Below are 22,571 nucleotides of genomic sequence, written 5' to 3' on the forward strand. Positions count from 1 at the left end.
GCTTAATCGGAGCGCCAAATGCCAGTCAGCCGCCGCAGAGCCCAGCCCAGCCCAGACCATCCCAGCACTTAGGCAGTTGCAAACCAAGGAATCCAAATCTCAAGATGTCCCTGCTGTCTCTCCAAGGGTAGAGAGCAAAACCAGTGCCAGATCCTCCTCAGGGAAGATGGGAGTGAGGAAAAGACAAAACTCTCTGGTTACAAAGCCAACCAGGCTCAGGTGTCTAAAAGGGAATTTGGCCAGAGACAATCTTCTCTCCCCTTGCCTCCCACCCAGAGGGGCCTGCGCCAAAGCCCTGACAGCTGGCTTCCTGCGAGTTATGGCTCTACAATAATGGGTGGCTTCGTTAAGACAAAAGCCATATAACAACTGGCTGCCTCAGAACTATTGCTGCCAAGCCCCACATGCTCTTTTCAAGGCAAGGCCTGAGCACTGAATAGCTGGTGAAACAGAGGCAGATGTCCTCCTCCCAGGCAGCTGTTTAAAGGCTGTCACCCTTTTTGTTAGCTCTTCTGAGGGCGACCCTAAAAGGCAAATGTCTGGCCATTTCATCTGCCTTGAGGCTTCAAATCTGAACTAGGCACATTTGCTACGGTGTTCACTTCGAGTTGACTTTATAAGTCACTGGGGAAGGGGGTGTAGGGAGGCTGGTTTTTTTGAGGTATTTTTGTTAAAATCGTGATCTTTATCACTGCCTTTAGAAATGTGTTGACATACACATTTCTGGGCACAGTCCCAGGATCAGAGCAGAAATGGGGCAAGGTTTGTATCACAAATAAATTGAAGAGGAAACAGATAATATGACAGGACAAAACATATTAAACTTTTGGGATCCAAGTCCTGGATTGTTTTTATTTAAAAAACAAAGAAACTTTTTTAAAAAAAGAAGAAATCAAAGGCAATGAAACAACATGATCTTAATCGATAGGGAGAAAAAACACAGGTTACAAGGTTCATAGGCACCCTGAGTCTGGCTTGCCTGGGAATTCTGAATGCATCAATGGCTTGGGCTGGGGTCCCTCCGGAAAACAGAAAACAATAGCTCCCTTTGCATGTTTTCTTTTTCCTTTGCAGCTGGACTTAAGAGGTGCTGCTGCAATGAGGCCCTGGCCATTGATGCTTTCATCTCACAGTAAATACAGCAGCCTTGCCTTGCCCGGTAATTTGTTGTCATATAGACTGGGGGCGGACCCCCTCTTACTAGCTGGGTTCTTGGGCAAAAATACCTAATCTATTTTCTATCTATAAATTAATGATGATGCCATTCACCTCAGAAGACTGCTGTGGAATCCATGCAAAATTAAATACTAAGTACCTGGGCATAGTGAACATTTCTAAAATGCTATTTCTTCTTCCCGCAGGTTGAGAAGAGGTAGCTATGATGTCCCATAGTTCTGAATACACACTAACGTTTGCTATCTTTTTCCATTTCAATCCTAGTCTTTTAGCAAAGCTAGTTATGTGTCTCCCAGTCATTAAGGAGGCAGAACCTAGATACCATACACCTCCCATCTCCCATCTTCGATACTATCTTATGAAGTCCCTGGTCTTCTGGAATCACTATGGTTGCCCAATAAAGAGTTTGAAAGGCTTTAACAAGATGCCCATCAATAAGACAATAACTGTTTCCAGACCCCTGAAGGTCAAAATGTTTCCCATATTCCTGGGTAATGCCTCCAATGGGACTTGCCTTCTGTAGCACCTTCAAGATGGGTCAATATTAGCCACGGGCAAATCAACAAAAATCCAGAGCTGTTAATTCTACTGTAAAGCTACTTAGAGAAAATTCAAATTTCCAGATAAGAAAAAAGTTGTAGAAAGTGGACAATAACTATAGTTTATAAAGAAGAAAATGTTCTCCTAAATTTTGAGAGACTTACTGGCAGGTCCTCAAAGGGCCTCAAAGCTGCTGGGTATATTTGATAAATGGTACATGTTTTTCTTTTTTAAAAATATTTAGCAATACAAAATGGAAGAAGGGCCTTAGCTTCCAAATAAGAAACTTAAATTTAACCACATCTTTAAAACCATTTAACCTCATTTCTAGATGACCTCACAGACATAAAAATACAAAGATATTCAATCCAGAATTATTTAAAATAGCCAAACCTGGAAACCAAATCAATGTCCATTAGTTAGGGATCAACTAGTTAAATTATAAAAACATACAAAAGGCTATCCTGCAGACACTAAAAATAATGTAACTCTGTATCTATTGACAACTAATGTGATCCACTGCGTGTTACTGGGTAACGAAAGCTCATTATAGAAGACCGTATATTCTAGGTTGGGCTTCCCTGATGGCTCAGCAATAAAGAATCTGCCTGCAATGCAGGAGGCTGAGGTTTGATCCCTGGGTTGGGACAATCACCTGAAGGAGGAAATGCAGCCCACTCCAGTATTCTTGCCTGAAAAATCCCATGGACAGAGGAGCCTGGTGGGCTACAGCTCAAAGGGTCACCAAGAGTTGGACACCACTGAACGACTGAGCATGCACACACATAGTATAGTGCAGCAGTTCTCAGATTTCTGGTCTCAGGAATCCTGTACACTGTAAGATTATAGAGGATTCCAAAGAACTTCTGTTTTTGTTTGTATGAGATATACAGTATAGACACTGATATACTGTACTTGAAAAATAAACCCGGCCTCTCAATTTTTCTGTGAACCTTAAACTGCACTAAAAGATCTTTCAAGGAAAAATTAATATTCAGTTCGGTTCAGTTGCTCAGTCATGTCTGACTCTTTGCGACCCCCATGAACCGCAGCACACCAGGCCTCCCTGTCCATCATCAACTCCTGGAGTCTACCCAAACCCATGTCCATTGAGTCGGTGATGCCATCCAACCATCTCATCCTCCATCGTCCCCTTCTCCTCCTGCCCTCAATCTTTCCCAGCATCAGGGTCTTTTCAAATGAGTCAGCTCTTCGCATCAGGTGGCCAAAGTATTGGAGTTTCAGCTTCAACATCAGTCCCTCCAATGAACACCCAGGACTGCTCTCCTTTAGGATGGATTGGCTGGATCTCTTTGCAGTGCAAGGGACTCTCAAGAGTCTCCTTCAACACCACAGTTCAAAAGCATCAATTCTTCGGCGCTCAGCTTTCTTTATAGTCCAACTCTCACATCCAAAAAGTTTATTTAAAAATAACAACACTGACTCATATTAACAAAATAATGTATTTTATGGAAAAAAACTATATTCCCCACCCTACTCCCCACAAAATGTAGTACTGTTTTATACTTTGGCAAATCTCTTTAATGTCTGGTCCAAGGAAGAAAGGTAGATTAGCTTCTGCATTATAGCAAGTGTTGTTAGCTGGGGCTGCCATAACAAAATACCACAGACTGGGTGGCTTAAACAGCATTTATTTTTTCAATAAATTCTGGAGGCTAGAAGTTCACAATTAAGGTGTTGGCAGACTTGGGAATTCCCTGGTATTTCAGTGGTTAAGACTCTGCTTTCACTGCTGGGTTCAAATCCTGGGCACAGCCAAAAAAAAAGAAAAAGGTGCTGGGAGACTTGGCTTCTCTTATCTCCTCTTGGCTTGCAGATGTCTGCCTTCTTATTGTCACACCTGGTCTTTGCTCTGTGCATGCACATAGCTGACGCTTCTTTCTTTTCTGGTTATCAAACAATCCTTTATTGACGTATTTTCCTTTGTTGTCCTTAATTAGCAGGGCATTCCACTGGACCACTGTTGATGTCATCCATGATGTCATTGAGGGCGGCAGCCATCAACATTGCAGTCCACAGACTGGGCAGTTCCTGGGATCTCTTTAATGATTCTAGACAGTTCTTGAACTAAAAATAAGTGCCACATCGGCTGGGCAATGCTGACAATCTCATCAAAAATTCTATTTCCACTGTGCTCAATGTTCTGCTTCTTCCTGTCTCTTGGACATTCCTTGAGGGTTTTGATGATCAGGGCAGAGGCAAAGGGAACTTCTTCAGTCTAGCCCTGTCTGTTCCGTATTGGTCAGTTTCACTGTCATTCTCAGACCCTTCTAATCACCAGTTATTAGGTAATATTATCAACCAAACATTTTTGAAGACAGACCCAGGGACCAATATTGGTAGTCTGGGGTCCAGTGTTTCTTCACGTGTCCAAATCTCCTCTCCTTATAAGGACATCAGTCAGACTGGCTTAGGGCCCACCATAACAGCCTCAGCCTCATTTTAAATTAACTACCTCTTTAAAGGCCCTATCTCAAAATAGTCACATTCTGAGGTACTAGGGGGTGAGAGCTTTAACATATGAATTCTCAGGGGACACAATTCAGCCCATAACAGCAGGTGTAACGGGAAGTAGCTAGTAATAGCACAGCAGAAGTACTGAGAGCAAACTATCTCTAAAAAACACATATCTAAAACCTAAAACCACCAACTTATAAAATTCCAGAAAACATAAGAATATACACACATACTATTCTATTAACCATCAGTGTGGTGATGTTACCATATCACATAGCCTCTGGACACTCCAATGTACACTCAGGAGAGAATTAGAGTGAAAAAGGTAAATTATATCTTAGTATTTTCATGAGAATAGTAGGATTTTCTCACCCCTCTCAAGGAATCAGGGACTCTGAGGGGTCCAAAAATTACATTTTGAGAACCACAGATACAAGCTTTATGACCTCAGGCAAATTTCTTAACCTTATTAAATCTCACTTTCTAAAATGAGGTATGATAACACCAACTTATTGACTTATCAGGGATTCCCTGATAGCTCAGCTCCCACATCTGCAATGTGGGAGACCTGGGTTCGATACCTGAGTTGGGAAGATCCCCTGGAGAAAACAAAGGCAACCCACTCCAGTATTCTGGCCTAGAGAATCCCATGAACTGTATAGTCCATGGGGTCACAAAGAGTTGGACACAATTGAGCAACTTTCACTTCACTTCACTTCAACACCAACTGAAGTGGGCTTGTGAAGATTTAATGAATAAATACACATTATTTACAAATAAATGACAAATGTGAATATTCTGTTAATATTAGCTGTTATCATTTGTGAAAAATAACTTAGCAATATGACATATGTGCTTAAATGCATAAGAAGTAGTAGCCTGTGGATGAGGAAATTTATTTTTTAAATGAATATTTAAAGTGAAGCACAACACACACACTGGAAAAAGTTTAAGACATTAAAGTATATAGCTTGATGATTTTTCACACAGTAAGCTTATTTTACCTTTAAGAGATCATTTTATTAACAACAAAGTTATTGATAAACAAGCACAACAGCTGCCCCTTTTCTTACCTATAGCATCCTTGGGCTTTGCTATTCATCTCGCTGCAGGCCTAAAGACAGAATCTGAGAGGTGTTCCTTAACTCATACCCCTCTGGTTCCCTTTAGCACCAGGAAAATGGCAGAGTGCAAGGGCAAACCTGAACTAAGCTTTGTGTCATTATGAAGCTGGATTCTCATCAGTGTCCAGTTTAATAAACTCTGAAATCCACTTAAAAAATAACCATTATAAGTAAGATTTATCATGTCTCTACCAAGGGTATGGAGTTTATTTGGGGGTAACTCATTATGCCCCATCCAAAAAACCCACAAAATTATTCTCCATAACAAAATTCCTTTTATAACAACACAGATCTCATGTAACAATCGTGGTAAGAGATTCTTCTCCCCCTCCTCTTCTTAAAAGAGTTAAGGGTGAAGCCAGTGGTGCCTTAAAAGTCAACCGGAGCGATGTTAGCTGCAACTTAACTCTATTTCACTGCAGAATGAACTGCAAATTGGTAACACTAAGGGATACTGGATTATAAGTAGAGATCAAATCCTCCAACCTTGACCTCATTACAGTTTGGTGAAAGAGGACTTGGAGTCTTAAACAATTCTGTTAGCTCCATCAAAAATTATTTGCTTACACTGTTGCTCTTCATAAAATTTCTGTTATACATCAAAACTATCTGCTACTCCCTCTCCACAATAGTTGTTAAAAGTGTACTTTCTTTAGAGCTATGGTGTCTCAAAAATTTGTCTACTGGCATCCAGAAAAAAAAAAAAATTAAAACATAAACACATTCCCCCCCCAATTCTACCGATAACTACTAACCTACAAAATTCTACAAAACACAAAAATACACAGGCACACACATTATTAACCATTGGAGTGATGATGCCACCTTATCATGTAGCTGCTGGAAAATTCCACTTAACAGTAATGCTAAGTCCTTCTTTGCTTGGTTACCTCTAAATACTAAATAACAGAATTTCGGTTAAGAATTTATGACTCAGGGTAAAGAATCTGCCTGCCAATGCAGGAGATATGGGTGCAATCCCTCGATTGGGAAGATCCCCTGGAGAAGGAACTGGCAATCCACTCCAGTATTCTTGCCTGGGAAATCCCGTGGACAGAGAAGCCTGGCAGGCTACAGTCCATGGGGTCATAAAAGAGTCAGACATGACTTAGCAACTAAACAACAAAAACATATAAAGTTACATTTTCCAAAAACAAAAATTTTATTTCTAAAAACAGAAATCGTACCTCTGATACTCAAAAGAAGACATCTTTATTTCCTGGGATGGTAGCTGTCAGAAAAAAGCCAGTTAGACAGAAGCAGTACCAAGATGAGATGAGGGCACTCAACTCCACAGTCGATTCTGCTATTCAGTACTACCCCTGGGAGCACTTATTCCCATACACCATCGAACAATCAGAGGTGAGTGAAGTAAAAGCTCCACTTAAATAAAAACTGAATATTACCTGTAGAAAGCTTTTTTGGGGAAAAAACCAACCCTGCAAGCACCAATATTAAGTCTTGGAAGAATAAAATAGCTATGCCAGTGAATAAGTGATGGCAGCATTGTATCCCGATGTACACCAAGGGGGTCAAACTAAAACTAAACAGGAATACCAAAAGAAAACACAGTCACTTTAGAAATCCATTTATTCACAAATGATCTGTGCTGTCCCAATGATGACAAATCCGAGTGTTACATACAGTCTTACCAGTTAGTGGCCTTATTAACACATGGGGTTCAGAATCAGACTTCTCAAACAGAAAGTAAGAAATCAGGATGAGACTAAGGAGTGAAGGAAAGACAGAGGCCATGGAGGGAGGAAAGCTGCGAGGGGGCAGGGATGAGAGGTGACAGTGAGGCTGGAGCTCCCTAGCAGAGAACGTGGCAGGGCTGATGGGTGGGGCTAAGCAGAGGAGCCCCCGCCCTCTGCCGGTCTGCAGCAAAGGAGTGTCTTCTGTGGCTGACATAGTCCTGGGAAACTTTGCACAGTCCTGCTGATATCATCATTGTTTCAATTGCTGCTGCCCTGGGAAGTAAACAGAAAAGAGCCACAATACTGCAGCTCCATCAGTGGTACGGGAAGACAAGGGTTAGGGTAGGGTGAAGGAACAGGAATTGAATAAGCATAAAAGGGACCAACCTCAGAAGAAAAAGGACAGATCAAAGTAAGAAGTTAAAACCTTTACCAGTTATTTTGCTTAAGTTAAAATTCTAAGTAGTAAAGGAACTGAAAGCAGGGTCTCAGATATTAATTTGTACACCCACGTTCACAGGGCATTCTTCACAACAGCCAAAAGGTGGAAGGAACCCAAGTGTCCATTGACGAAGAACTGGATAAACAAAATGCAGTACAATTGGCCCTCAACACATCCATGGATCCCACATCCGTGGAGTCAGTCAACTGTGGACCAAAAATATTCAGAAAGTTACGGAAAGGAAAACTTGAATTTACTGTGTGCCGGCAACTATTTACATGGCATTTACATTGTATTTGGTATTATAAGTAATTTAGAAATGATTTAAAGTATCCAGGATGGTATGTATAAGTTATATGCAAATACTATACTGTTTTATACAAGGGACTTGAGAATCCACAGATACAGAGGGAGGTCCTGGAACCAAGGGAAATTGAGGGATGACTGTATACACATCCAATGGAATACTATTCATTCTTAAAAAACAAGGAAGTCCCGACACATGCTACATATAGATAAACCTTGAGGGCATTATGTTAAGAAGAATAAGCCAGTCACAAAAAGACGAATATTGTATGATTCCACTTATATGAGGTAGTCAAATCCATAGACATAGAAAGTAAAATGGTGGTTGCCAGGAGGCAAGGGGAAAAGAAGAGTTTTTTAATGGGTACAGAGTTTCAGATTTGTAAGACAAAAAGGTTCTGGAGATATTTCATAAGATTAATATAATTAAAATTACTGAACTATACACTTTTAAGTGGTTTAAGACTGTAAAGTTTATGCTCTGTGTTTTTTACCACAATGAAAAAGAAACTCTGGGTACTGATTAAAAGTTAAGAGCGTAAGAGGAAGGGAAAAATACAAACCTTCTAGAATTTGTTGATATTTGATCTAGATGGAGAGATTAATAAGATCACATATCTATAATTCTCTTAAAGTATTAATACAAAATAGTTTAAAGGCTGGGGAAGAATCAGTAGGTATATAAGAAATACTGCAAGTCTGAGCTCCAATGGGCTTCAGAGGTACACTTCCAGAGAAGAGCTTTGGAAAGAGAGATACATTCTGTGAAAGATGAACAGGCATATGTTACAGGCACATGTTCTCCCCATGCCCAAAACTATCCTGGCTGACAGTATGGTGATTGTGGACAACCATTAGACACCATGGCATCCTCGGGGAGCCACCCAGGGAAGTTATCACCCAATGTTCCACAGATGACATTTCTCCCTCAGCACCTTGTGAGGATGTTTAACTTCCAGTGCTTCCCAAGATTCACCTCAGGAGAAGTCAATTTGTCCACAGGAGGCGTAGTTTCCAAAGCTGTCTACTGTGAACCTCTGAGAGATGTGAATTGAATTGAGCTTTAGGGTACCAAAGTAGAAGTTCTCAAATAGCTGAAAAGGAAAAATAAAAACCCAGAATGAGTATCCAAAGAAAATCCAAAGAAGACAAAAATATTAAACATCAGATTCTCTTGTAAAAATCTGTTGCTCTGTGTGTCCACAACAATCCCAACAAACGGCTTATGCTTTGTTTCTCAGTATTCTCATCTGAAAAATGATCCTAGAGAGCATGGACGGGAATGGGAGTGAGGAAAAAACAGCAACTCTTCGTCAACTGATTGAAAAGACTCCTGGGACAAAATGCACTAGAGAAAGAGGTCTGAGAAGCCAACTCCAAAGTGTGTCTATTGAGGAGACATGAGGAAGAACTTGTAACAAACATCCTGGGGCCATACCCTGATTCACAGGGCCTGACAAAGCTGCTTCTATGGACTTTCAGTTACTGACCATGAAGAATGTTAAGTTTTGTTACAGCCAGGATAAAATTTGATATAATACATTCCTCTACCTTATCAACAACATTTATTAGAAACAGTGACTAAAATAAACAGAAGATAAGGTTCCTGCCCTACAAATGATTTTGATAACCTAGTGAGGAGTTCAGAACACTCTCACACACAAAACAGCCAGGGAAACACTTCTATTGAATGACATAACAAGTACAAATGATAATGTTTATCAAAAACCTTTCATTAGACTTTGGATTCAAGCCAGCATCTTAAAGAAAATGCTCTTTACTACAATTCTTTATTTTAAAAGCTTTCAGCTTTGTCAGAAGAAGGGATGAGCCACACTCTGAGAAAGACCTACTCCTGTGATGAACACATTTACAAGGCAGAATGCAAAAATGACATCAGAATTCACCCCAAGAAAATTAAGCTACAATGCTTAGATAAGGAGTGTCAAAGTGCAAAGGGCTGCCCTTTTTCTGTTAGGATGCAAGAGTTGCTCTTTCTTAAATGTCAGCATGATCCCAAGAAAGCCTTTCAGTATGTGAACCAACAATGCTTGAGTAGAACCTAACGCTGAGACCTTTGCACACTAGCAAGTGACTATCGTGTCTCTTCACTTACTTTTATACTCTCTACAGCCATGGACTTTAGCCATTGTCACCTTTTCTCTTCCTGCAATTAATGTCCTAGCAAAATGCCTGGGGTTCATTAAAGGCTAACTTTATAAAGCCCAGTAAATATTGATTCTTCAACATGACATCAACTTGACCCCAAAGATCTATTTAGAGGTTGTGTGCTGCATTGTCTTGTCTTTCAGAAAGGTGATCAGCTCTTGCCTGCATTGATTTACACAATTAACTTCTCTTCCTGGCTTTGGCAGCCTGTTCAAACCATATCTACCCTTTTGTGTAAGAAAATACTGCCTGAAATGTTTATTTGCTAATCCCCTTTGCTGAACATTAAAGTGAAAACCACGTCAACAAGACCAACAGATTTGTAGCTTTACAAACTGAAGCCTTCTAGGTACAAAAAAGATATAACCAAATGGGCAATGAAAAACAAGACAAAAACAAAACTACAAGGGAACTCATAATACTTCCAACGAGTTACTTTTTAGGGATTAGCAGCCCATGGTTCTCCTCTTTGTGCCTATGTTTCCATGTGATGGAGACACCACAGCTAGGAGCTGGAAGGTATTTATCTCTGACTTCACTTTGGCATGATTTGACAGGGAGATTTCTCATGCTTTAGGTTTGAAGCGAAGAGTAAATACTACTATAATGAAGTTAGCTGGGATGTGATTTCAATGAAGTAATTACAAAACTGAAACAGCAGACTGAACACAAATTCTCTTGCTTCTCTAAGGCAAGAGCAGTGGGTGGGAAGGGTGAAGTCAGTCCAAACTTTCAACAGGCCGTGTGAGAGCTGTGGACAGACACCACCACCCACAATACAAGATCATAAAGGGCAAGGACTCAAAAAGATGAACAAGTCAAAGTACCTTCCTTATAAAATGCAAAGCACTACTGAAAAGTAAATATTGCCTATGATGTTTACAACATCTCTCTGCTCTTTCTGAAGTGATGAAGTGAAGTGAAAGTCGCTCAGTTGTGTCCAACTCTACGACCCCGTGGACTATACAGTTCATGGAATTCTCCAGGCCAGAATACTGGAGTGGGTAGCCTTTCTCTCCTCCAGGGGATCTTCCCAACCCAGGGATTGAACCCAAGTCTCCCCCACTGCAGGCACTTTTTAAAACCTGTCCTTATTCTACCTTCATAGGTCGCCATCTTCTTCCACACATGTGGTAACATCTTAATCAAATGAATTTCTTATCCAAAGTCCCTACTGCAGTGTAAAGCTTCATTTTGGCCTTTTCTGTCCCCATGTCCTTGTTCTCTCTGTGTATTTATGATGATTTAGTAACAACCTTTCATAGTTATTTTATTTTTAGTCATTGTTATATCTTCAGTCTTAAGCTTTTGTTTTAGTTCTGCCAATTATTTCTAGTGATTCATTGAAATATAAGCACTCTGAAAGAAGGGTATTTTATGTTCTTCAAAGCTGAATTCCACTATAGGCTGTAACTGTAGCCAGGAGACTGCATATGATCAATAAATATTTGTTGGATAAAATGACAACAAAAACAAATGTTTAAAATGTCTGTGTACTTTGTGTTGGAAAACAGAAAGCATGGCCTTGTTTAGACGGATATAAAGATTTCATTTACAGATCACTGCCTAGGAACCCTTGAGGACTTACTCAATGGTGTTACTTCCAATTGTACCTCAACTGTAATTACTTGTGAAGAAAAAATTTATTAGTAACAGAAATTTCATATATTCCTTTAAATTTCTATGTTTCTTATTTTTCAAAGCCTAGTCTTGAATCAGATTTTTGATCTGGAATGTCACTGAGCACCTGATGATGTGCTTTTTCTTGCAAAGAGGCATATGATGTGGTGCTGTATCCCAGGCCATCTGGTTAGGGAGACAGGGTATGTGTCAGAAGAGAGGCATGTTGATGACATGGGTGTGTTCACCTTGTGACAAGTTACTGTGTTATATATTCAATTAAAAAGTTTACCTAAAACAATATAGACAGTAAAGGTTCAGTGTGGGAGGAGAGGTACAGGCAATCAATATGCAATGGGAGGTAAGAAAACGATGGAGAGGGCTCGGTCTCTAGACAAACCCATTAGAAGAGACAGAAACTGAACTGGGCCTTGTAGCAAGTCTAAGACTTAGAGAAGAGGAGGAGGAAGGGCAGCATGAAGGCAGAAATGGGTCTGGAGGGTCAAGAAGATCAGTTTAGATGTATGGAGGGTTCCTAAAAAGACGCAGTGAGAAGCACTAAGGCTAGAGACATAAGGAAGGTGAATCAGATTAAGGGGGGGTCCTGAGGGTGAGATTCAGAAGTAAGACTTCATTCTAGATGGTGGGAACCACTGAAGGCTTCTGAGGAAGCTAGGGGCCCAAGATGAAAACCAAAGGAAATTAACCTGGGTGTGATATATATTTGCTAACTGGGGAAAGGAACAAGAGAATAAAGAAAAAGAGACCAGAGTAGTATTTAAGTTGTGACATACTGAGTGTCTCTTGACTAAAAATAGTAGTAGTGGGCCTAGAAAGATTGGAGCAGATGTGAAATACTATGAATGAAACAGAGAACAGACTCTGTGATTTCTGGATATGAAGGAGGATACAGGAGATGAGAAAAGTCATGGATGACAGGGTAAAAGGTATGTGAGGGCACCAGTAATAGTAGCAGAACATTTCTGAGTGGGAGCGATTTTACAGGGAAAACAAAAACAATTCAGGTCCGTATCTTTAGCTGTGTGTCTCAAGCCCTTCTGCAGCCAAGGGTTTGCCTGGTATGCTCTAAGAATATAAATGAAAGGCATGAAATCTATAGCACAGTTAAGTGGAAGCACATCCCATAAAAAAACTTTACAACTGTGCATTTCTAAAAATTGAGTAGTAGTTCTCTATCTATTAGGGAAATGAACTACTTGCATGATGAATTGCAAATATATTTTCCCCCAGTTTGTCATTTGTCTTTTGACTTTACTTATGGTGATTTTTACCATGTCAATTTAAACTTTTATAAATTCAAATATAACATAACAGGAGATTTTTAAAACAAAGTTACCTAATGCAAATACTGTTATATATTAAAAGATCAAGGTGAACAACAAACATATAAGTGTTGACAATAACACTAATGAAATAAAGATCATAACAGCCAGAGTTTACTGAGTAACCATGCATGTCAGGCATTACACTTTGGGCTGTATGTGATTATCTGATGGCCTCCTCATTTTGGAGTTGAATGTGAAGTTTAAAAGGCTAAAGTAAGTTTCCCAAGAATACAAAGCAAATAAACACTAGAAAACTGACATTCATAAAGTCTGAAAAAGGGGAAAAAAAGGAGACTAAGATTAAAACTCAGAACTTATATACAAACCAGAAACAGACCCATAGACATAGAAAACAAATGTCTGGTTACCAAAGAGGAAAGTGGGGGAGAGATAAGTTAGGAATTTGGGATTAACCTATACATGCTGCTGCTGCTGCTAAGTTGCTTCAGTTGTGTCTGACTCTGTGCGACCCCATAGACGGCAGCCCACCAGGCTCCCTCGTCCCTGGGATTCTCCAGGCAAGAACACTGGAGTGGGTTGCCATTTCCTTCTCCAATGCATGAAAGTGAAAAGTGAAAGGGAAGTCGCTCAGTCGTGTCCGACTCTTAGCGACCCCATGGACTGCAGCCTACCAGGCTCCTCCATCCATGGGATTTTCCAGGCAAGATTACTGGAGCGGGTTGCCATTGCCTTCTCTGAACCTATACACACTATTATATATAAAACAGATAACCAACAAGGACCTACTGTATAACACTGGGAACTATACTCAATAATCTGAAAAAAAAAAAAAAAGATACACATGTATGCACAAGTGAATCACTTTGCTGTATACCTGAAACAAACACAACATTGTAAATCAACTATACTTCAATTCCAGTAGTGATGTACGAATGTGAGAGTTGGACCATATAGAAGGCTGAGCATAGAAGAATTGATGCTTTCAAACTGTGGTGCTGGAGAAGACTCTTGAGGGTCCCTTGGACAGCAAGGAGATCAAACCAATCAGTCCTAAAGGAAATCAACTCTGAATATTCACTGGAAGGACTGATGCTGAAGCTGAAGCTCCAATACTTTGGCCACCTGATGCAAAGAACCAACTCACTGGAAAAGACCCTGATGTTGGGAAAGACTGAAGTCAGGAGGAGAAGGGGGTGATAGAGGAGGAGGTGGTTGGATGGCATCACCAATTCAATGGACATGAGTTTGAGCAAACTCCAGGAGATAGTGAGGGAAAGGGAAGCCTAGAGTACTGCAATTCATCAGGTTGCAAAGAGTTAGGCATGACTGAGCGACTGAACAACAATACTTTGATTTAAAAAAAGAAAAAGACTTCATGTTCATGGATTGGAACAATCAACATAGTGCAAATGAGTATACTACCCAAAGCAATCTATAGATTCAATGCAATCCCTTTCAAGCTACCAATGGTATTTTTCACAGAACTAGAACAAATAATTTCACAATTTGTATGAAAATACAAAAAACTTCGAATAACCTTGAGAAAGAAGAATGGAACCAGAGGAATCAATCTGCCTGACTTCAGACTATATTACAAAGCTACAGTCATCAAGACAGTATGGTACTGGCACAAAGACAGAAATATAAATCAATGGAACAAAACAGAAAACCCAGAGATAAATCCATGCGCCTGTGGACACCTTATCTTTGACAAAGGAGGCAAGAATATACAGTGGAGAAAAGACAATATCTTTTAAAAAGTGGTGCTGGTGAAACTGGTCAACTACCTGTAAAAGAATGAAACTAGAACACTTTCTAAAACCATACACAAAAACAAATTCAAAATGGATTAAAGATCTAAATGTAAGACCAGAAACTATAAAACTCCTAGAGGAAAACAAAGGCAAAACATTCTCTGATATAAATCACAGCAGGATACTCTATGACCCACTTCCCAGAGTAACAGAAATAAAAGCAAAAATAAACAAATGGGACCTAATTAAACTTAACAGCTTTTGCACAACAAAGGAAACTATAAGCAAGGTGAAAAGACAGCCTTCAGAATGGGAGAAAATAATAGCAAATGAAGCAACTGACAAAGAATAAATCTAAAAAAGATATAAGCAGCTCATGCAGCTTAATACCAGAAAAATAAATGACCCAATCAAAATATAGGCCAAAGACATTTCTTCAAAGAAGACACAGAGATGGCTAACAAACACATGAAAAGATGCTCAACATCACTCATTATCAGAGAAATGCAAATCAAAACCACAATGAGGTAACATCTCACAACAGTCAGAATGGCTGCTATCAGAAAGTCTACAAACACTAAATGCTGGAGAAGGTGTGGAGAAAAGGGAACTCTTACACTGTTGGTGGGAATGCAAACTAGTACAGTCACTATGGAGAACAGTGTGGAGATTCCTTAAAAAACTGGAAATAGAACTGCCATATGACCCACGACCCAGCAATCCCCCTGTGGGGTATACACACCCAAGAAACCAGAACTGAAAGAGACACGTGTATCCCAATGTTCATTGCAGCACTGCTTACAATAGCTAGGACATGGAAGCAACCTAGATGTCCATCAGCAGACAAATGGATAAGAAAGCTGTGGTACATATACACAATGGAATATTACTCAGCTATTAAAAAGAATGCATTTAAATCAGTTCTAATGAGGTGGATGAAACTGGAGCCTATTATACAGAGTGAAGTAAGTCACAAAGAAAAACACCAATACAGTATATTAACGCATATATATGGAATTTAGAAAGATGGTAACAATGACCCTATATGCAAGACAGCAAAAGAGATACAAATATAAAGAACAGACTTTTGGACTCTGTGGGAGAAGGTGAGGGTGGGATGATTTGAGAGAATAGCATTGAAACATGCATATTACCATATATGAAACAGATCACCAGTCCAAGTTCAATGCATGAAACATGGCACTCAAAGCCAGTGCACTGGGACAACCCTGAAGGATGGGATAGGAAGGAGGTGGGAGGGGAGTTCAGGATGGGGGACACATAAACTCCCATGGCTGATTCATGTCAATGTATGGCAAAAACCAGTACAATGTTGTAGAGTAATAAGCCTCCAATAAAAAAAAAAAAGACTCAAACTCAGGCAGCCTAATTCTAGAGTCTAAGCTCTTTAACCTGTGCACTCTTTCCTAGTAGGTGAGATCCCTTAAAACCTGGCCCTGTTAAACTACAGACAGGAAGCTTGACTCACAAAACTCCCAAAGGCTGAGATGAACATATTCTTTACTTATTACTTCTACTTTCACTGTCATCTCTTATCTTGGACCTGGTTTAAGAATCAGTGGCTCTAGTTCAGCTGGAAGAATTTTAATTGAATTCTGGTTGAAAATAAGCACAAATCAACTAAATGGCTCCATTTAATTAGGTACCTGAATGGAGAAGAAGAAAAAGCTTAAACTGCAAGTTTAGAAAAGAAAACAGAAACTTGGTTGCTCCTTTTAGGCTAATGTGGTCCAAGAAGAGCAAAGTGATCTATTGTTTAGAAAATAAAAGACAGAACAGGAAAATTTTAAATTCAAAAAGAATTACAGCAAGGTATTTAAATCATGTTGAGTTTTTTCTCCTCACTGTTGTTTTATAACAATCCCTTGGGGATTTTGAAACCTAAACCTTTTTCTTTCTGAAAACATTTCTCTCTGATGTGCACACACATAGAGCCCTGTTGTGCTCGAAGCCAGTATTTTTTAAAGTCTGCCATAGAGGAACAAAACAACGAACAGCTGCACAAAACTACAAATATTTGATGAGAAAATAAAAACAGAGTTTAAGACCGCCAATATTTGCAAAATCACTTGTAAGTAATATGTACTAATTTGGACAATTTAAGAAGAAAATTTAAGACCTAAGTATGACATTTGAAAAATGTCAGCCATACAGTTGCTATCCTTTGACTACACTACTCACAGTTATCTTCAGAAAATTAAACAAAGTTTTCCTATTACCAAGTAAAGAGAGAAAATGTGAACCACCAAGATGAAAAGGTTTTTGGTCAAAACCAAAGCTTCCCTGATACAATCTCAAGACCAAGGTCTAACCATCTTGCTGCCCCCTGCTCACATGATCTGTGAAGCCTACCATTTTTTAGTTTGTACATGGTTGTTTCCTAGGGAAAACACAGAAGGAATTATTATTTCTGGTAGTATAGTGGTACACACTGAAAGAAAGCAAATAGCAAGACTTCAGGGCTAATTGTGGTCATTTTTCCTTGCACTCATTTCAGACCTTCTGCTCTTTCCTCTCAGGCTCCATGACACAACCATAAAATATCAGAAATAATTCCACATGTGACGAGGCTGAAAAGATGAGTCTGAAAATCTCAGTGAGAGGTGGGGAGGAGGGTAAAAAGGAACCTTCTCATATCTACAATCTGAAGCTACAGAACTGAATGAATGGCCAATCCTCAACAGCATAATGACAGACATGTTGGAGATCCCTGTTTATTGGACTTCCCAAATAAGACCCGCTCTCTTTCTTCAATCTTCAAGTAGTGGCCACTCTCTTCAAAGATTTCTCCTTTAAGAAAATCTATTTCTTGTGCTAGGTAGACTCAGCAAGCTATCTGCTGTCTAATATGACTTTAAAAAGAAGAAATTCAGTTTTGAAGTCTAAAATGAAGATTCAAAATATGTAATTCCTGGTTAAAAGAAATAAAAGCCAAAATGAACAAATGACATCTAATTAAACTTAAAAGCTTTGCATAACAAAGGAAATCAATGACAAAATGAAAAGACAACCTAATGAATGGGACAAAGTATTTGCAAATGATATGGCTGATAAGGGGTTAATATCCAAAATAAATAAACAGCTCAGACAACTCAGTAACAACAACAACAAAAAAAAACGAATTAAAAAATGGGCAGAAGACCTGTATAGACACTTTCCCAAAAAAGACATACAGATAACTAAAAAGCACATGAAAAGATGTTCAACATCATTCATTATTAGACAGATGAAATGCAGATGGAAACAACAATGAGATAACACCTCACACTTGTTAGAATGGCTATCATCAAAGAGTCAACAACAAATGCTGATGAGGATGTACAGAAAAGGGAATCCTCCTATACTGTTGGTGGAAATGTAAACTGGTACAGTCACTATGTAAACTGGTACATCAGGCATGGAGGTTCTTTATAAAACTAAAACAGAATATGACCCCATCATTCCACTTCTGGGTATATATTTTAAAAAAATTTTTAAACACCAATTCAAAAAAATACATGCACATTAATATTCATAGCAGCACTGTTACATAACAGCCAAGAAATGAAAGCAAAGTAAGTATCCATCAGTAGATGAATAAATAAAGAAGATGTGGTGTTTCTAATATATATATATACACACATATACACACACATTCATACGTATACACACATAAATATCTTTGTGTGTGTATATACGTGAATATTACTCTGCTATAAGAAAAGAATAAAATTATGTTATTTGCAACAATGTGGCTAAACCTAGAGAGTACTATGCTTAGCTTAAACATGTCAGGCAGAAAAAGACAAATATTATATGTTATCACATATATAAAATCTAAAAAATAAAACAAATATACACAGCAAAATAGAAACAGACTCACAGATACAGAAAACAGATCAGTGGATACCAGTGTGGAGAGGAAGAGGGAAGGGGCAAGATAGGGATATGAGATTAAGAGACACAAAATACTATGCATAAAATAGATAAGCAACAAAGATATATCATACACTATAGGGAATCATAGCCATTACTTTGAAATAACTTTAAATGGAGTATAATCTTTAAAAATACTGAATCACTCTGCTGTACACCTGAAACTAACATAATATTGTAAATCAACTATATATTTTTTAAAATGTAAGTCCTATGAAATTTATAGTGATTCTTGATATATGCGAGTTAAACTAACTCTTAGAACATAACCTGGTGCAACTGAAAATAATACTAGTATTCAATTACTGCAAGTATTTAGAAGGACAGAGTGGGTCCTGTTTCTCCCCCAACAAAGGATGATCTTCATTGTTTCCATGTATGGAAATTAGACTTTTGAAGCCTAAAACACACAGGGATAGCAAATGCACACTACTTTGAAGTTTTCCCAGTGTTTTTCTTCTATAATCTGTTTTACCAACTTCTGTTTCTCACAATTACCTCCTGTTTACAGATAAAAGTAACGGTAATAACACCATTTTGTACTTAATAGTAATGCTCACCCACTTCCCTCCTTACCAGGGATGGTATGAGGATAAATGGAAGACAGTCTGACAAACACTTTGAGCTCTTTGGAAGGCACTCCTGCAGGAAGCCTTGCTGAGGCTAAATAACACCTTTCATCTAAGGATCTATAAGTATCTCACAAAGCCCAGATCATTAACCCTTCCAAAAATCCCTGTGACATGAACCAGAGCTCAGCATTACCATCTTCATTTAAAAGATAAGAAACAGAGACAGGCTAGGACCATTACCACTGTGCTATAAATTTAATAGTTTCTGGGACCAGGCCTAGAACACAGGCCAGTAGCAGGCCATGTCTACATGGCAGTGTGCATCTGTCTGACAATCTGAATAACAAATCTGTACGAAAGAATGCTAAGTGGGGAAGAAGAACCATTTGTGGGCTATGGGTATGCAATCTGACAGAAAAGGAAGTGGTCACTTGGTTTTGTGGCCATGAACGAGAAATAAGTAATGTGAAAAAACTTTAATCATAGCCCTTGGAGGATCCTAATTGAAAACAACAAAATAAATAATGGTACACTTCAGAAGTATTCTTCACCCAACTGGCCTCTAGGTACAATAATAAAAAGACTTAAGGTAGTAAACAGAAAATGTGGACATCAGACTAAAAATATAAAAATTTGAAAAATACCACACAGCTTTTTATATGCTATATTGCTAATCTAAGAGTTAGGATCACAAATAAGTTTCTTTTCCCACAAGTTAAGTTTTGTTTCAAAGTCTTATTTGTTAAAATCCCCCAATTCTTAAAAAACGATTCTAAGTTTCTGTCAAGGAACCCAGCAATTCCAACTTCCAAACCTTCTTGTACCTTGCATTTTCCTTCTGGCTATGTGTGAGATTACTTCTGAAGAGAGCAAATATGAGAGATGCAAAGAGACAAGAAGGAAAATGATGATCCGACACCTCAGGTTCAAAACACCTTCCATCCACATAAAAAATATTCATATAGGCTGCACTCACATGGATTCTTTCTAAATCTTCATGGAAGAATACAATGGAGTCTATTCACACTGAGGTAAGCCATGTCCCTCCAAACACACACAAACATACACAACTTCACCTGGAAATCAAAGATAGAAACTTATTTTTTATTGAAGAGAGAAATCAAAACAGTTCTTAGGGCAAATGAGATTTCAGTGCTTTCCTGTCAATAACCACACAGCTACTAGTCTCTCCCTCAATTTTTCCATCTTTACACAGGGACAACACCTTACAAGAATATTCTGCAGTTACAGGAAGATAAATTATCAGACGGTATTTTGAGCTCTACTATTGTCACTCACCAACTAAAACCTCCAATGCATCATCATAGGACAAAAAGCAGCTTCCTTAAAAAAAATAAGAAAAGTCAAGTAGGAACTCATAGCTTACAGTCTCTGCAGTCATCAACTGGCCTCATGGGGCTGTAATATTTTTAAAGAATGGAGCAGAAACATCTACTTCAGAATAAAAGCCAACGTGGCTACTAGGTGGCTACTCTCCCAGTCTTCTCCAAATATAGCCCCAACTCCATCTCAGAAACCACATCTAATCTGAAATCTGAGAATGCAGTAATCAGTGGTGAGACAGCCAATAATAACAGCTAATAATAGCCAATAAAAATGGGACATAATGTATTTCCAGAAGGCCAGGGGCACCTCAGAGCCAAGGAACAAGTCAAGGCCAGTCTGCGTGAGAAGTAATCCTTATCGTCAACTACCTCGGTAATCAGAGGACTCAGCCACGATTTTCCAACCTATCAGCACATCACTCCTGCTTTGGGCACCTCCATTACATGAGTACCAAAAAGCTTGCATGTCACCAGAGCCGAAGTCTCATCTCCACTGACTTCAATGACATGGGAATGTCATCAGGCTGTGCACACAGAATAGGAACATCAACTTCCCTCACTGATTCTGCTCTCCCAAACCATGTGCCTGTCTTGGCTGCAGTGAGCATGAGGAATGTTATGAGGAGCCTGACCTGAGGAGCCGCCAGGCAGAAGCCAGACAAACAGCCAAGGAATGAAGGCTTTAAAACCTCCTTCAAATAATTTCGCAGGGTTGCACTTTTGGATGTGTGGCCTGGGCCTCACTGCTGACGTGAGGATTATCAAGTTTAAGACTCAGCTGGTAAGGTCAAATGACCTATTAAGAGAGTGAATTAAAACCATTCTAGACAAACAGAATGCCAGGCTGTTCTGCTGAGCACCTCAATACTCAAAATGCCAAGGGACTTCCCCTCCCCTCCCTTCCCTTTTCGGTTTTTAAAAGTAGCAAGAAAAAAAAAATGTGGGGTGGAGGTAGGAGGCAGGAAGAGAGAAGAGGCTGTGCTGACATGGCTGAAGAACCCGAACTCATCTCAGCACACACCAGCACGCTCTGGTTTCCACAGCAGCATGCAGAATTAGCATCAGAGAGAGGCTGCTGGGAGTCAGTTTGCTGAAAATTACTTCCAGAGAAAGCCTTGCCTTCAGGCATGGATATTATTGCTTCTTCAGGGCAAAACTGCCCCAGGTGGCTGCTGGCGAGCAGGAACTCTTCAACGCCATAAGCCGGTGCCCACCAACCCTAAGGGCAGATGCCCTTTCAGAATCTAGCTTGTTTCCACAGATAAATTCCTTCCCTCAGAAGGTGGCCGCCTAATGCTCATTCAAATATGTTACCACTCTTACTTTCAGCTTGGTCATCTTCCCTCAGGGATTACTCATAACTGTCCCTCAAACAATAGCAACAGGAGGTAAGTGTTTGATTTTGTATCATACATATCATACAGGAGAAAGGAAGTGCCAGTTAGCAGAAAGGGGCAGAGATGATTTCTGCTCAGACTGGGGGTTCTCTAGGCAAGTGGCTTTAGCTGGCAGGGCACAAAGATGCTGACTATTGTGTCAAGTGACAAAGTCGGAAAAAGAACAATGAGATGGGAGAAAAGGTCATCAGGTGCAGCTACCTCCACTCCAACTTTTCCAACGGGAGGACAGCAATCAGAAAAGTTTAAAGAGCAAATCAGAGGCCCCTTGGCAACATCAGGCACTGGCAAGAGTATATATATATAAATAAGAGCTGTCCAAAAAATAGCTGGGTTTGAAATGCTTCCTTGGAAGATGTGAGAGAGGTTGCCACATGTTACCTTAGATTTTCAACTAAATCATCTTATTAGACAACAAAACATGAAATATTCTGTCCTCTGTCAGGACCATAGGAAACCTGCTTTCAGTAGCACCAATGCAACATTATCTACTATGACACACTCTTATCTGTAATCCAGTCCAGATGGCCTCCTTCCCTTCTGCAAAGGTGTGGGCTAAACGCCAAATAAGCAAAAGGCCTTGGGAAAGGCCTTCCCACCCCACCGACACACTTCAGGAGTTGCAAGATCTCCACAATTTAAGGAACTGGTATCAATTTTTTTTTTTTGGTATCAATGTTTTAACTTACAACTGAGAGAACAAACTT

At 39.5% G+C, this 22,571-nt stretch overlaps 1 protein-coding gene across 8 annotated transcripts in view; it reads right to left on the reverse strand.

The window, feature by feature from the left end:
* Positions 1–6,890: 6,890 nt before the first annotated feature.
* The window catches only part of ASCC1 (activating signal cointegrator 1 complex subunit 1), a 103,087-nt gene continuing 87,406 nt past the window's right edge, over positions 6,891–22,571 (reverse strand). For 3 of the 8 annotated variants that reach the window (XM_070470798.1, XM_070470799.1, XM_070470800.1), the window contains exons 10-11: positions 8,699–8,857; positions 6,891–7,663 (exon numbers count right to left, since the gene is read on the reverse strand). In XM_070470798.1, the coding sequence (XP_070326899.1) occupies positions 8,741–8,857 (117 nt within the window). In that variant the 3' untranslated portion in view covers positions 6,891–7,663; positions 8,699–8,740. Of the gene's footprint in view, positions 7,664–8,698; positions 8,858–22,571 lie in introns of those variants that run through there. The other 5 variants (XR_011488776.1, XM_070470803.1, XM_070470801.1 and 2 more) reach the window with 5 other exon arrangements.

This window comes from Odocoileus virginianus, chromosome 7, assembly GCF_023699985.2.
Source record: "Odocoileus virginianus isolate 20LAN1187 ecotype Illinois chromosome 7, Ovbor_1.2, whole genome shotgun sequence".
NCBI classification, from domain to species: domain Eukaryota; kingdom Metazoa; phylum Chordata; class Mammalia; order Artiodactyla; family Cervidae; genus Odocoileus; species Odocoileus virginianus.